This window comes from Lissotriton vulgaris, chromosome 10 (assembly GCF_964263255.1).
Source record: "Lissotriton vulgaris chromosome 10, aLisVul1.2, whole genome shotgun sequence".
Classification (NCBI taxonomy): Eukaryota; Metazoa; Chordata; class Amphibia; order Caudata; family Salamandridae; genus Lissotriton; species Lissotriton vulgaris.
The window spans coordinates 36287902-36305015 of NC_141698.1; the positions used below are offsets into that span (position 1 = coordinate 36287902).

General features: G+C 49.7%; 1 protein-coding gene across 1 annotated transcript in view; it reads right to left on the minus strand.

Moving 5' to 3' along the window:
- Positions 1–954: 954 nt before the first annotated feature.
- Positions 955–17114, minus strand: part of LOC147684445 (uncharacterized) — a 58062-nt gene continuing 41902 nt past the window's right edge. Inside the window, exons 6-8 of the mRNA XM_086942347.1 lie at positions 13840–13972; positions 12291–12387; positions 955–1428 (exon numbers count right to left, since the gene is read on the minus strand). Of these exons, the coding sequence (XP_086798473.1) occupies positions 1382–1428; positions 12291–12387; positions 13840–13972 (277 nt within the window). The 3' untranslated portion in view covers positions 955–1381. The remainder of the gene's footprint in view (positions 1429–12290; positions 12388–13839; positions 13973–17114) is intronic.

The following is a 17114-nucleotide window of genomic DNA, read 5'->3' on the forward strand; positions in this document are numbered from 1 at the left end:
ATGCAGATGGACAATCTAAGCATCTATAGACCGTTTTCTGGAAAACCCTGAAAATGCTGCGTTATAATGCCTCAAGACAAAACCATAAGTGCAAGACTTGAAATAAAAGAAGCAGGGCTGGAAGACACTGGATCAACCGGTTCATGGCCTGAGAGCTGGCTCTGCAAGGGGATCCCTTACCCCCACCTGTCTTTCCTCACATCTTTCACAGTCAGGCATGAGTTACACACCACATGATGGCTTTTTCGCTCTCAACGCTCGGTCTTCTTAAAGTATTTTTAAGTTTCTCTGCCTCCTGTCGTGAACTTACAATGAGGAAGTCACATTGGCCTCAGAGGTCCAAACTGAGGTCAGCTTAAAGGCCTCAAGGGCCTGATCAGCTCACATTTAAAATGGAGACTGGATATGTCCTTTTTTAGACCTAAAAGCTTCCTTGGTCTGAGAGCCTGTGCCAGGGGAAGGGATTTATCTCTCAGGCAGTGTTTGCAGAATGAGAATCAAATGTACAAAAGCATCAGCCTTCATGCTGCAGACCAGGTACAACTTAAGCACATTTACTGAGTGTGGGGAGAGAACATTCAGAGGGTCCTCAACAGGTATCTTCGAGGACCACCGACCGCCTCCAGAAGAACCTGTACCCAGGAGCCCAAGAGCACACACCTGTCTGCTCTCACGCCCAGTGTACCACAGTAAATGTGTTCAGGACATCCGAGGACGGAGTGTGTAATCAAGTCTTGACCTACTGGAACACACACAAACCTCAAACAAAACCACCAGGCAGGTGGGTCCAAGGTTGTATCAGCCCATGTTAGGCTTGCTCCATCCTTCTAACCCTTCAAGTCCTGTGAACTGAACCACAGGATTCCCTCAGAGCAAACACGAGCTCACTGCAAGGAGGCTGCACAAAACACACAAACATTCATTAAAAAAGATCTCATACAAATACACCAATATATAAATCACTGTACTTTTCTTTAATAAAAAAAACTTTGTTTATTTAGTATTGTAAAAAAAGAAATCTGGCTTCATTACCCTGGCCACTTTGCTTTGTTTGTTCTTCGTTTGCTGGCGTTTGATAGTCAAGGATTTTAGAAGTAGATACACAATCCATACACGAACATAGCAGTTACCACCCGTTCCATAAGGGTTTGGTTGGAAATACACTGACATGCCACCTCCCTACTGTTGGATTTGATTGGCTGACCCCCAGAGTCCGATGCCCCAGTGTAAAAGCACAGCTTCCACTTCCGGCCTCCTAATCCGGCCCCCATAGCTCGGTTTGTCCTTTTCCTTTCTGTAGCTCCCAGAGCTTTGCCTTCTAGGAGGACTCCACCCTCTGAAGATGTGTCAGGAAGGACTCCTGGCTGCACCTTCTCTGTGCTCACAGCGCCCGGTGGAGGCCTTCAACAAACTCCAGGTAATACGGGTCTGGGAGGGAGAAAATCAAAACACAAGAATTGAGGACATTTGTCTCTTTCAAAGCGAATAAACACCAACGTTACCCAGAACGTGAGACTAAGTAATGCTCATCGCAGAGGTGTAGCAAAAACTATTATGATGCAAACATGGGAACCTGGGCTTTTACACGGGTTATTAAATGCAAGAAAAAACAACAGTTTAAAGCCTAAACCGCCTAGGCCTTGTGTTCATGATTCAAATACATACGATTAGAATCAGACATTGATTTTACTTCTGTAAATCCTATCACATTACAGTTTCTGGAAACAACGACGCATGAATCATGGTAAATCACACCAGTCTAGACAGCTTGCCAGCTCAAAGAGTCCTCACTCAGGGAGAGAAACTCTCTGATGTCTCCGGAAGGTGCTAACTTCAGCCCTGGGCGGACTCTTTTCTTGATCTCTTTTTGGCTCTACATTAATGTCCTGATGTACAAGTTACTTACCTTCGGTAACGATGTATCTGGTAGAGACGATTCTAGCCGGAGATTCCTTCACGTAGAAATATCCCCAGGCGTGAGACTGGATCCGGAAACTTTTTGCCACAGCATCCCTGCGTGCCGGGTCGACATCACGCGACTCCGCCCAGGCGTCGTCCACGTAGGTGATGTCAGCGAGGTCACATTAGACCCGCCCCGGCACGACTACGTCAGTTTTCTTCGGAGAACTTTTCCGATGCACAACGCAGAGCCACCAGATAAACTGTGGGAGCATGGGAACAGTGTGCAAAGAGCAGAAAAATTGGAAAAGTAATGGTGACTAACATCACCACAAGGAGCAGTGTCAACACTGCAGAGCCCAGAAGCAGGGAAAGAAGAAAGAACAGAGCAGAGCCCTGAGCAGCCACCCCGCCGTACATAGACAGCTTCCCCCCGTGCCCTAGAGGCAAGGAACATGCGTAAAAGTCATGACACCTGTAGCCCACCACCCCCATCCTGAACAAGGAAGTGGAGCCAGTCCCAAAACAGACAGGGAGAACAACTCCAAGCCGCCCCAGCATGGAGGGCAACCATCCTCCATGGAACAAGGTCAAGGCATGGCCAGATGACCTCTATTCAGAGGTTATCAGATGGGGGGACACAGAGATTGAAGGCAATCCCCCCCAACCTGGAGTAGCCAGAGCAGTGGGGTACCAGAGCATCGGAACACCATCCTCCAACAGAAGGAGGAATGAACCGCAACCAGACGGAGCCACCCATCATGAGCAAAAGAAGGCACTCACAGGAGACACAGCCCCCCACCGGCGAGGACAGTATCGAAGACCAACCCAAGGTTCCTCGCAGAACGGGGAGAAAGGGCGGGTATAGGAGTCTGCAGCTAGAATCGCCTCTACCAGATACATCGTTACCGAAGGTAAGTAACTCATACATCTGATAGAGACTACTAGCCGCAGATTCCTTCACATAGAATAGATACCCTAGCAATACCCACGGGGAAGGAGGGTCTGCGAAAGGGCCCCACCAGCCAGGACAGAACAGAGGGTCCCACAGGAGACCAGATCCGCGCACCAGGTAAGAACCTCGTCCCTGCCAGTCAAGGGGAACCCCCACAAGCAGAACACCACCGACCCCAAGAGGATGTAGGAGGGAGAAAGAAGGCTAAAGAGGCCCGTACACTCACAGCAGAGGAACCAAGGGCAAGGCCAGAGAGGCCGAAGCACCCCACTCCCCAAGAAGGCAACAGAGCTCCAATCCAATGCCAAACAGACAGAGGAAGAAGAAGAATAAGAAGAAGGACCCCAGAGGGCCCATGGAAACAAGGGAAAAGAAGGCAAGTCTACCCTAGATGGAAGGCAACAGGCCAGCCAGAAGGGCACTGCCAGTCGTAAGCCGCCAGAAGCAAGAACAGCCCGGGGCCACAGGGAGACCGGGCAGGTGACCCCTGACAAGGGAGAACACAGAGTCATCCCAGCCCTCAGGACAGGACCAGAAAGGCGAGGAAGTGCCCAGACACACCCCTGCGAGGAGTCGCGCACACAACTTCAAGAAGCAAAAGCAACATACTTAAACGCCATGGAGAACAGGCACCCGAAGGCAACCAGGACTCTCCAGCAGAACACAAGCTATATAACAGCCACCACTACCCCACATAGGGTACGTTAAGTCCCAAGATATGGGAACCCTCTTTGGAAGGACTTATGCAGCAGATGAAAAACAAAGAGCCGCGGGGAAAGAAACCCCCATGAAGGGCTTGTTAAGAAGCCCAAGAAAAAAAACAGAAGGCCTAATCTTAGGGCCAAGTCTGTGAAAACAACTCCGGTAAAAATACACACACAACAATGGGCCGTCCAGCAGCCAACAATGCCATAGTCCCAGCAAGGAGGGCTTGATGGCCATATAACACGCTCCACAGCAAGGGCAACCGGCCCAAAGAAAAGCCCAGAACCAGCTCAACTCAGCAGTCACTGAGAAGGGGGGAGGAGGACGGAGCCCTGCAAGGAACCTTTGGATGGCGGAGTCAGCCGGGGCATGGAATAACAGGCTGCCATTGAACAGAAGATCAATCAGTCGCTCCCGAATATTTTCAGGGAACACTCCATCCTGAAGCCAAGCATGGTGACGGAAGGAGACTGAGGAAGCCATGGCCCTGCCCAGCACCTCCGAAATGTCCAAAGCGGAGCGGAGAATAAAGGCTGCTAGCTCCCGGCCATCCAACGCATTATGCTGTAAATCCACCTGAGCAGTCTCTGGGGAAGCTGTGAATCCCAAAGACTCAGCCAAGTCCCACAATCAAGAGGAGGCCTGTAACGGCGGGGTTAGTGAGAGGCTGTAGGCTTCGTTGTGGTAATGCGGTTTTATTTTCACATATAGTTTTTTTCGGCGAAATGTCAATCTTTCCCGGGCAAACTCTGAGGGATCCGTGGTGAGGCTGTCTCTGTTGTACCCCTTCTTGTCTAGGTAGCCGCACTCCTGGCAGTTCCTTGGAGCCCTCTCTCGACGTGGCCGTGTAAAAGAAACACAAACAGAAGGACCGTTAGTTTCACATCCTCATACCGTGTCCATCCCGAGGGAACCGGGGAAGTGAGGGACACCGCTGACGGGTGCTAAACGGCAACCAATAGTGGAGGTTTCGTGGTGGGGAAAGAGTGAGGGGGGAAAGGAGGTAGACAAGGGAGACGGGTTCAGGTCTATTTACACTATGTAATGCTATGTACAACCGGATGAGATGTAACAACAGTACGTCCGGTTCTATGGCGGTACTGAACTCCTCCTCCCCGCCCAGCTCGAAAGTTTCTGCCGTACCTGTGTTAGCCACACTTCTCCCTCAGGAGTGTGGCACGGCGAAGCGTTGATCCGTTGGCCTCCTGGCTCGTCTGCTTCTCCTCCTGGCTTGTACCGTCCTCCGTTCTTGTCTCCTCTCGCACTCCTCACTCCGTCTCCTCTGGTGTCGTCACACGCCGACTGGTGTTCTTCCTGGTCTTTACTCACTGCTGCGAGATCCACGTCACGCTGGGGTGTTTCTTCGTCTGTAGTACACGCCCACTTAAAGGCGTCGCTCTGACTTTTCCCCCTTTGTGGCAGTGGTTGCCAAGGTTCCTGGTAGTCCTGTGAGGAAGGAGGGGATGAGTCCATGAGCCACCATTCAACCCCTGCGTCCTGTTTTACTACCCGTTTGTGGCGGTGTACCTCGTTACAAGGCCCTAGCCAACACACATAATGTGTTATGGGTCCGCATTGCAGCACTGGTCGAGGCGAACGTGTTGCGCCCCCAAGAGTCCAGCCAATGGACCTACCGGGACGGCGGAGTCAACAGTGGCGGCAGGGACGGAAAAGACATCCGTAAAAGTGGACTTGAGGTAGAGGGGTGGAAGGAAAGACAGACCTCAAAAATGGCAGGGAGCCACCCTTCGATGATGTCGGTGAAAAGGACACCACGCTGCCGCACGTCTCCAGGGAGGATGACACCAGTGTGCAGCAACCTCTGGAGAAGAGGGAGCGTCCGAAGATGAATCCGCGGCACGACTCCTGTACGGGGCAGTAGAATCCGCCGCCCGCGGTAGGAGGTCGACGCCATCTGGTGCCGACAGAGACACCGGACAGGGCCCCTCCAAGTCACACCGCGCCAGGGACCGGAGCGGAGTCAAAATGGTCAAGGGGCGGTGCCGGAACGGCACCGACTCGACCTCCGCCGAGGCAGCCGCCTGTGTGGAGGAACGAGAGGGACCAGGGGAGTGACACGAAGTCCTCTGCCAGCCTCGGCCCAGGATGTGGAGGAGGTGTCCCGGCGACCCATGCGGCGGTGCAAGGGACACTTCTACCTCCGACTCGCCCCCTGACGAGGCAGCCGTTCGCGGGGAGGGTCGAAAGGGGCCCGGCAGGGGACGATGGGACCCAACCCAGCCTCGACCCAGAGCGGAACAAGGAGGGTCCACCGACCCCTGTGGCGCAGCCCGGCCCCGCGGCGGCATCAGCTCAGTCATGGACAAGGCCTTCGCCTGCCCAGAGGGCCGAGTGGGGCTTGGGGATGTGACCTGAGCCCAGGCGACCTCCCACGACACCACAGGGACTCACGCAGGAGTTTGCGGCGAGACAGAGGCGCAGTGGTCTGAAGGAGGGACCCCCGAAGGGCCGCACCCCAACAGCACCACATCCTCCAAGCCTGCATCCGAACCAGACAGCGCCGGGCCGGAGCCGCCGGAGGGCCCCGTGCAAGGCAAGGGATCTGCTGACGCCCCAGGTGGGGAAGGAGGAGAAAATGCCAGCGAGGCCTGCAAAGCCGCCGCGTATGTCTCTTCTGGACTCTCGACGCTCAGTCACCGGAAAACGGGGGTTAGGAGGACGACACACGGGGCTGCATCAATCTCGGAGAGCCCACGGCCCCGGCAGGCCGAACATCAGCCCCTGTGGGACAAATTGTGACACTTACCCACCGGTGAGCGATGCTCTCGCGACATCGAAGAAGGGCGAGGCCGACGACAACGGCCGTATCTGAAGCTCTCTGCAGAGGCTGACCAAGGAGAGGAAGCCGCCCTGGAGAGGTACGCCGAGAGTGAGCTAAAGAATGATGATGGATTAAACCCAGGTCAGTTGACTGGGGGTGAGTGTTTGATTTGCTCAAACGCTCCGTCCATCATACCCTTTTGTATCGCTTTGTTCGCCCTAAGTCGGCAGGGTATGCTCAGATGTGAGTCCCTTGCTCACTTTACCACTGGATTCAAGATAGCCTGGCTGATGAGAGTAATGAACCCGAAACCTTTCCCGTGATGCTTGTTTCCGGTTCAGAGAAGACATGGCTTGTCAGTTCGGGCTGGACTGTTCCCATGAGGAACAGGGTCAGACTGATTAGCATATGGCCATGTCTGAACTGGGGTGGCGGAGTGAGCTAAAGAATGGTGATGGATTAAACCCAGATCAGTTGACTAGAGGTGAGTGTTTGATTTGCTCAAATGCTCCATCCATCATCCACTATTGTATCGAGAGTAGTTTCATCCGGCACTCCCGCCGCGACTTCGGCTTCAACTGTTGGCACGCCTCACAATCCGCTATCCTCTCCTAAACACCACATACAAATAAGGTGAGGGTCCGTCGCCGACATAAGATGCTCACACGACGTGCAAGTCTTAAAGTCCGAAGGCATTCGCACACTGTTCCACCCAAAAAATGGACAATGAGGAGAAAAAAGGGGCACCAAACAGGCCCGAGCAGAGACCGGATCCTCGTTGCATGCGGCAAAGGAAAAAACTGACGTAGGAGCGCCAGTGCGGGTCTTATGTGACCTCGCTGACGTCACTTACGCGAACGACGCCTGGGCGGAGTCGTACGATGTCGCCCCGCTCCCGGCGCGCAGGGATGCTGTGGCAAAAAGTTTTCGGATCCAGTCTCATGCCTGGGGATAATTCTATTTGAATAAATCTGCGACTAGAAGCCTCTATCGGATTAGTCCTCTCCTCGATTCTTCCCTTGCATTCTGGTTTCTTTCCTTATTCTTTTGTCGAATACCTTATCTACTTGATTCGGAGTGTTAAAAGCGGTGCTTGTTACCTCACAATGACTCACAAAACAAGAAAGGACAGCAAGTGCACAGTTTAATGAAGATGGGAGGGGAGGATGGAACTCTTTCTGGCAGGGTGAGTACCTGTGTCCGACAGGTTTCCACTTCAGCCGGTGATCTGGGAGGTCTCCAGTTAAAATGCAGCTCTAAATAGTTTAGTTGCCAGCAGTGTCCTGAGTCACTCAAAGCTGGATTCAGGTTTCAAGGTTTGTTGAGTGAGTTTCAGTCTGCGGATCTGCCTCAGTGTCCCTTCCTCCTGAAGGATCAGTAATGGACCAAGTGGGTGGACAGGCAACACATCTGGCTGTAGATCAATGCCTGTTTCTGCAGATATTCTGGGCATTTCACTGAGCTGGTGTTCTAGACCGTGCAGTGCAGAGAGCCTTGAATTTTATTCTGGTTTCTACTGGAAGCCTGTGGAGAGCTTTCAGAGGAGACCTGATGTGTTCATGTTAGTGGAGGTTCAGGCACATTCTGGTGGTGTCACCTCTGTAGCCTGGCATTCACGAACAGAGAGACCAGTACAGATGAGGTCCAGGCGTGCCATGACAAGGGCTCTGGTCAACTCCACTCAGTGATTGGCTTGGAGTAGTGAGAGGTCATTCTTAAGTAGGGAGCGCTAGAGATTTGGGGAACAAGGTTTCAGAACCAAAAAGTATCTGTATGTCTTTTGGGTATTTCATGGAGCGGTTCCTAGACCTGGGGGTGGGGCAGCATGCGACGGAAAGTGTGGCATGCTCAGTTTCACTAATTTTGAGTAGGATCTTGGGATTGGTTCTGCTCATGCAGAGGAAGGTCTCCTTTGTCCAGTGATGCGCATGGTCCAAACAGACGGCAAGTTTTCTTTTGCCACTGCATGGCGTAATATGCATCTCCATTGCTCTAAAATATTTGGGCTTGAATTCCGCGCAGCCCTTGCAGTTCTTGGTACTGTGGTCTCTTGTTAGGCAAAGACTGCACTCCTGATGATTGTCCTTCTGGGAAAACGTATGGGTACACTCCGGGCAGAAGCAAAAGGGTGTGTCCTCCATGTGACTCAGAGGAGGGGGCCCCCAGCTTCTGCATCCTCTGCTCTTCCTTCAACGGGTAGCCTCGTAGTTCCCTTACTTCTCCACTCGCCTACCTCTGAGTGCCTTATCTTCTACGAGTGCTTCTTTCACTCCTCCTTAGCGGGGTGTTTGTTTGGTGGGTTTGCATCCATTCCTCCTTTCTGGTGCTTGGCGGGTAGGTTCATAGGTACTCCTGCGTCCCTACACTCTGGTGTTTCAAGTGTGGGGCCTTCTAATATTTTTCCTCTGTCCTTGTTTGTGGAGTTTCTGACTCATGTGCAGTCCTCTGAGTTGGAAACCTGACTGGGTCTCAGCCTTGGCTCTTTTTAGGGGACGCAACTCTCCTTGGTGGTGTTATCTGGGGTGAATTGTCGTTACTCTTTTGTCCTTCAACATTAATGGACTGCGGTTGCAGACTTCTTTCGTCTGCTGCACAGTTTTACATATGTTATTTTTCTGTCTCAGGGAGAATGTTGTATTAATTGCAGGGTTGCTTTACAGTGGCTGCGCTCTGCTCTTTCCTTCTATGACTTTCGGTGCCATAGTGCCTTGCACTTTCCCGAATGGGCTGTTCTCCATTCGTTTCTGTTTATCTGCTGTTTCGCACACTGTTCCCATATTCTCACAGTTTTTGTTGTGATGGTTCCGCGTTGTGGCGCGGAAAAGGTCTCCGAAGAAAACTGATGTTGGCGTGCCGGGGTGGGGCTTATGTGACCTCGATGACCTCACGCCCGCGGGCGACATCAGGGCGGAGTCACGCGGTACCGCCCACTGGCGCGCAGAGATGCTGGGGAAAAGAAAAGTTTTCCGGATCCAGTCTCACGCCTGGGGATAATTTTACGTTAAGGAATCTGCTGCAAGAATAGTCTCTACCAGATCCATCGTTAACAAAGGTAAGTATCTCGTACATTAAGTCCACTCGAAGGGGGTTACAGTACTTTAGGACTCAACTTATCTAGACGTGGGACTCAAACAGTGGCTTCTAGTTTTTGATACACTGGCATCTGGATTACTCATCATGTTGGTGCCCAGTGTTTTCAGAATGTGGGCAAGGTGAGGATACGACCATAGAGCATGATTGAATTTTGGAACAAGATGCTGCTGTCTGCAATAGGTAGGGGCTCGCGGGCAAAGAATGTGTTTTTTCCTCAATGTCTCTATGTTCTCCAGTGATCCATGTCCCCGTTTACACAGGAATGGACCAGTTGTTTGTGTCCATTGTCTGGCCTCGGAAGGACAGTTGATTTTGGTTGAACATTTTAACCTTGCAATGGGAAAAGGTAGGGTTGGAACAACCAGATATGGAGCTCTATCACATGGCATTCCAACTGCAGCTTGATGCGCAGTGGTTGAACGAAAACATTACCTGGGAGATCGTTTACTACAAAGGGGTGAATGCGAATGTACCACTCCTGGAATTTCTCAAGATGGAGGGAGCAAACCAGTGCACTTTTCAAATACAATGAGGCAGGTGAGTCGGTCTGGGAGGAATTGTGAAAGTTGGTATGAGGCACTGGCTATTTGCAGCCAACATGCGGTTGTGGAGTCACATTGTACATGAAATGTCAGCAATGTAAGGAGGGAAGGGAGAAGATACTAGAAGATGCCTAGAAACAGATCCGTCACATTTGCAGAAGCGCTGGATGATTATGGTAAGCCTAGGTGAGTTATGTGGAGTACACGCATTATCAAAGCCCCAGACACAACACAATGTTGCTGGATATAAGGATGCTTGTGGCTAATATATATAGGGTGTCAAACCAAGAAAGAGGTGGTAGTGCTATGGAGGCATGGAAATTTGACCAAAGACTGTGAGGAACCAATCAGTGAGACAAGGGATGCACCTAGGTTTTTAAACAGTATCTAGCAATGCATAGTTTATATTGGCTTGGTCTAAATACCTCCAGACAACCGACTTGTTGCGGCTCATGTTAAGTAAGATTTATTGTGAATACTCTTCTAATTGCCCATGATGACAAGAACCAGGAGCAAAGTTCTTGCACATGACATGGCAATGCTTACATGGACAAACTTAATGGAAGATGTAATGGAATAAAAAAGCAATGCCCACTGGAGCTGCTCCTATAAAAAAAAGGTAACATGATGTGTAGGTTTGTGGTGCTGGGGACAGTAGTGGTAAAACATTGACAAGCCCTACACTGACTAAGCCTGCAGTCGCCAAGGATGCAATGCTCGATCAGGGACATGATAGGACACAATGAAGTCAGATGAAGGCAGGAAGAAGAGATGATAAACTTACTGAGGATTTGGCACAGTGTGCAGCACTACTTCAGGACCTCATCACGCACAGGTAAAGTATAGGCATGCGCACATAGCACACAAAAGCATAAGCCCATGCACACACGAAAGGAAGATTCTGCCCTAGGCAGAGGTGAAAAGAAGAAAGCCGCCAGGCACAGACAAAAAGAAGTTGCAGCTCTAGGCAGAGAAAGAAGGCACAAGCCATGCACAAAATAAAATGAAATCATACTCCACGCAGATTAAAGGGAGGGCATAACCCAGGCAGAACCATAGGAAAAACATACTAATACACAGAAAAAAGGAAGATGTCGCTCTAGGCAGAGGGGAAAGGAATGCATTAGCATAGGCAAACAGATCGCACATGCCATGCATAAACAAAATGAAGGCATATCCTAGGCAGTGCAGAGTGAGCAAGTCCATGCAAAAACAAGAGGAACATAACGCAGCGGCAGATGGTGCAGCGCTACACAGACTCGCTCCTGGAGGACGCAGTGAGTGGCCGCACGCCCTTCCAGCTGGACACCGGCAGCCACCTCTTCTTGGACCGTCACAGACTGCTTTTCAGGCACGTTCTCAACTTTTGCTCATGAACAGTACAGCTATGAATTTGAAACGAAATGCCCTCCTCCTCCTGACTCTCTTACTCATTTCCCCCTCTAGTCTACTGTCCTGTCCTGCCTTCCTTTCCCTTTCTTTCTGTTCTCCCCTCTTCCTTCCCCTGCACACCTGGCTGAACGATGGCAAGAATTCCTTGCTCTGTAAATATGTAATATATGTAATCCTGAGTGAATTTGCAATTTGTATATATTTTTATCTCTAACCACTAGTATATGTAGTAGTCCTTTGTACTTACTACCATTCCTATGTGATTGTAGAGTTTATCTGTTTGTATCTTTTCCTTGAGTGACTTTACAACTTGTACATTTACAATTTTTCCTGTTGATATCTCCTATGTAACTCATGTAATCCAAAGTCCTAATGTATCTCAAATGGTTCTATTGTAAAGCGCTCTGACATCTTCGGGTAATGTTAGCGCTATATAAAATTACAATAAATGAATAAACTTTAAAAAAAAATACCCCAGGCAGCGCAGAGGAAGAGCATTCCCAGGCACAGACAAAAGGAGAGCATAGCCTCAGGCTTAGACAAAACAAAGGCATAGCACAGGCACAGAAAAGGCAGGATAAAAGGAAAGCACAGACCCAGATAATGCAAAGCGATAGCATACCCTTGCACAGACAAAAGGAAGGTATAGTACAGTTGCAGGAAAGGCAGGATAAAAGGAAAGCATGACTCTGGACAGCGCAAATGGAGAGCATAATCGTGCACAGATAAAAGGAAGGCATACCCCAGACACAGAGAGCTACATAATGCACAAACAAAAGGAAAGCATGGCCCTAGTCATTGACAAAAGGAAGGCATAGTCACAAGTGAAAGGTGGGCCTAGCCCCAGGCCACCATGATGTGTAGTCTGCATTCCTCAATGGGACAGTCAAGGCACTCTAAACCCACCTTCTGATGACCTCACCTTGGTCAGGGTCAATGAATCCATGTCGTATCAGGAAGTCGAGTACCACCAAGGCACAGTTGGGTTTGAAGTCGGTGGTTGCTATGGTCTCTTTCACCTAGGAACAAAACACAAAACAGAGCGTCAGGCTGCAAAGGGAAAAAAGGTGAAACCGAGAAGGAGAGGTAAACTTGCCTCATTTGTGGTATTGGTCACTGTCACTGCCCTCAACATCCTTAACCCCAGCAAATGAAGCAGGAACCACAAGCTGTGCCCTATACCAAGGAACGCCTGGCAACGCCCTTCTGTAAACCAGTTATGAGTCTGCAGCTTCTTGTGCAAAACTCTCCACATCTAACTCAGAACAATTTCGCTCTGTCGATGCCCATGGCCTTGCGTCTCCCTTCTCCACGGGCCACAGGTAGAACCTTCCTTTGGGATTACAGACTTTGACCTTCTTTAGACTCAAGCAGAAGAAGGCTTCCCATGCGGAGATCTATGCCTTGGGATGCCTCGCTAGGGCGCAGCTCTTATGCATACCAATCATGAAGTCCTGGGTGCAGCTTCTGGTGCACAACTGACCCTCTGCGCCTCACCACCACAACAGAGCCCTGGCCATGTGCAGATCTCCCTGTGGTGTTGCAGTGACTCAGCTTCTTCACTCTGAACCAAATGAAGCCGGCTTCATACATGAGCCCGATGCAAAGGAACACCTGATCTGGGCCGTGCCCTTGCGCTCAAATCTTCTTCTGCACCACACTAACACAACACAGTTTTATTTATGTTTAGAGAATCAATTACATGATGCATTCATCACACCCTGACCTCTGTGCCAAGGAACGTCTCGCCTGGGCAGTGTCCTTCTGTTGACCAGTCTTTAATTCCCTGGTGCATCTCACAGCTGCTCAGCCACATCTCAAAGTCCATGAACAGAAATTCTCCTGTGGTGTTACGTCCAACGACCTTCTTTAGACTCAACCAGAGAAAGTATGTATTTACATGCCAGGCTCTGTGCCAAGAAAGGCCTAGCCTGTGCCTAATATGAAATCCCTGGTACCAGCTTTTAGCACAGCTTCTGCACAGCTGTCCACACACACACCTCACCCCCCCCCCACACAGCTCTGTCCTTAGTCTTGCGTCTTCTTTCTCATCCTTTCCATGGCCCACAGGTGGAACATCACCCCTCCAGACAGCTCGGCCCTTGGCCTGCCATCTTCCTTCTCCCCTTCTCCAGGGTAGGACCTCAGCGCCCCACAGCACTGTCCATGGTCTCACATTTCTCCAGGGGCTGCAGGTAGAAACACACCTTCCGCACACACCTCTCTCCTTGCCCTCACATCTCCCTTTTCACCTTCTCCAGGTGCCACAGGTAGAACCTCACCACCCCACAGCACTCTGTCCTTGGACTTGCGTCTCCTTGCTCACCTTCTCCGGGGCCCACAGGTAGAACCTTACCTAACACATCACCTGTCCACAGCCTCGCATCTCACTTCTCACCTTCTCCAGGGGCCACAGGTAGAACCTCACCACCCCACAGCACTCTGTCCTTGCCCTCGCGTCTCCTTCTCACCTTCTCCAGGGGCCACAGGTAGAACTCCTGCACTTCTCCATCTCCCACTCTGGGTACAAAGTCCTGGGGCAACTCCAGGTCAAACACGAACTGGCACTCGGGGTAAACGCCCTTCACACTCTCATAGGTGTAGCTGCGAAAATGAAAAATCAGAGACAATTTGTGTAACTGTTCACATGAAGCAGTCTAATTTCAACAACATGTATGTTTCAGCGGCTCCGCGATCCATCTAGTGGATGCGGTTGTTTATTTTTTGATATCCTAAAAACAATCTTTGCACATGAAGTGCCTACATTCACTGCAGAGAGCCCCACCTCCAGGCATTACCGTAATATTAAAAAAACTGGAAGGAATCTTAAATTAACATCAATACTGTGTGGTTAGTTTCTGACATTTATACATAAAAATACACAGATTAGTTCCAAAATAGTGAAGTTGCCACAAACCGCTTTTCCACTTTTTTCTTAAATTGCTGCTTTTGCTTCCGCCTTAGCAGCACTGCTTAGTTTATTTCTTTTTCTTAGGAATCCTCCACTAGTGCTACTGAAATCTGGGATTGCCAGATATCGGATGCCTCTCTACACCTTCTGTCTCTTTTTCTCACTCTTCTAGACTCTTTTTCCTCCCTCTTATCTCCGGTTGTCATTCTCTCTATTTTGTTCTCAAACAATTAAGCAGTACGTAACTCCCTTTCATTGACACCACCAACAAAAACATTAAGAGAGAAGCGAGGACGTGACAAAATAGAGGACAGAAGAAAGAGACAAGGGGAAAGAAGAGAAAAGAGAAGAGAAGAGAGGAAAAGGGAAGAGAGAAAAGAGAGGCAGACTCCTGGAGCCCTATGTGAGAGGACAATGCATCTGAGCCTGCACCCCAAAACAAACTCAAAATGGAACTCAATTGAGGGGCTGTCACCTAGACACTACCCGAGAACACAACAGAATTGGGATAAATCTTGAGTGTGCACTCAAAGTGGATGGCAACAAAGTAGCTATCAATCAAATTGGCCCCCAACCTCAGAGAGCACACAGACTGGACCCCAACCACAAAGTGCACTCAAACTGGACCCCAACCACAAAGTGCACTTAAACTAGACCAACCTGAGAGCGCACTCAAAACTGTCCCCAATCACAAAGTGCACATGAACTGGAACACACCAGAGAGCGCTCTAAAACTGGACAGCAACCAGAGAGTGCACAGAAACTGGACAGCAACTTAAGTGTCCTCAAAATGGGCCCAAAGCTGGATGCGTAAAGTGTCAGCGTTGGGTCCAGACGGAGTGTTCTCTGAACATAATCAAAACGGATCCACTAATCCGGTAGCAGAATTACAATGGAATTCATTGCAGGAGTGCCATCAAACTGCACCTAAAACCCAAGCAAAATTGAACTTAATATTTATTTATGTTATTTTTTGGGATTTGTAATGCGCATAGCTGCCCCAGCGACGGGGCGTCCCAGCGCAACCACAGACTCCTCAGCGGGAACCAAAAGGATAAAGATTACACAGGGAAGAGCCAGGTCTTTATTGCTTTTCGAAAAGAAAAGTGGCTATGAATGGCTCTAATAGACACAGGGAGCGAATTCCAAAGTTGCGCAGCCAAGCTGCGGAAGGAGCGACCACCCGCTCTGGCTTTCCAGACACGAGGGGTACAGACCAGCGCTGAATCAGCTGATCTCAGAACGCCGTGGCACATAGAACTCCAAAATGAGAGCGCACTCAAACTGGAAGCCAACCAGGAAGGATTACATCAAAGTGCACTGCTAACCTGAGAGTGCATTCATACTGGTGTCACACTTGAGATGACACTCATACCTGTACCCAAACTGAGAACGCACTCAACTGGATTCAAACTTGAAACGACACTCAAACTGGACCCCGATCAGCGAGCACACTCTAGGGGCCTGATTCACACAAGTAAACTTACACTTTTGTGTAGATTTACAATTGTTTGTGTTGTAACCTGTTTCTGACCCCTTAACTATGATGTAACCTGTAGCGTCTTGCTATTGACAAAGGGATTTACAAGTGGTAGCTTTACAAGTGAGGTGTCTCCGGCCATAAAGATAGGACAGTCCTGTCTTTTTATGTGCGGAGACTCGGACCCCGTAAAGCTACTACTCGCAAATCCATTTGTGAATAGCAAACAACGTAAACTTACAGAAAAGTGTAAGTTCACCTTTGTGAATCAGGCCCTAAGAACGCAAAGTGGACCCCAATATACGGGCAAAATTTAACTGGGTACCAACCTGAAACAACACTCAAACAGGACCAAAACCTGTCAGCAACACTAAGATGAGAGTGCAACACAAGAGTAACCGCATCAGCCATCTTTCTGCTCACACTAGCCATGCTTTCAAGTTGTGCCCGTCTAGGACGCCTAAAGCCTCACTTCCATATCTGCTTTTGGAGGCAAGAAATTAATTTCTGATTAGCTTGCTCAGTAGTGAAAGATTACATGATTTTTGTATTTATCTGAAGGTGGTTTGCATACTCATGACGTCAGAATACTGCGCCTGTGTAACTCCTTTGTTCGGTCTCATCACATGATCTGCTTTGGAGTCCTGCACACAAAATCTATACATTTGTGTTTTGCCTCTGCTTGTGCAGGTGCTGGAGGGTTCCCCTTGTCGCCCGTTATTGCGATACACAGTTACATTTTCTTTTGTTAATAATGAGCAGACTTTCTTTAACAGGGGCAATCGAACTAGAACAGAACTTCGAGAACAATCAGACGGGATCCCCAACTGAGAGTAGAATCTGACCCCTGGTCCTCAACCTTATAACACAATTCAAATGGAGCCCCAGCCGAGACTGCAAACAAGCTCGCTGCTCTTCAGGGAACGTCTAACGATGGCCCGGTCCAAACAAGCACCGAAGAGCTACCGAGGCTCATAAAGACTCAATGATGCGCTGACTGATTTTTTTCCCTTCTGATATGATCTACCATTTTATATCTTGTGTATATCTTACGTCACTGATGTTTGGCATAAGCTACCCGACTTGTTTACACCACTAATTTATGATGCATGCACCCTGACTAGTTCACACCACTAATGCACGATGCAAGCTGGGGGGACTTGTTTACACCACTAACTTATGATGCATGCATCCGGACTAGTTCACACCACTAATGCACGATGCTAGCGGGGGGTTTTGTTTACAGCATGGACTTATGATGCACGCATCCGGACTAGTTCACACCACTAATGCACGATGCAAGCTGGGGGGACTTGTTTACACCACTAACTTATGATGCATGCATCCGGACTAGT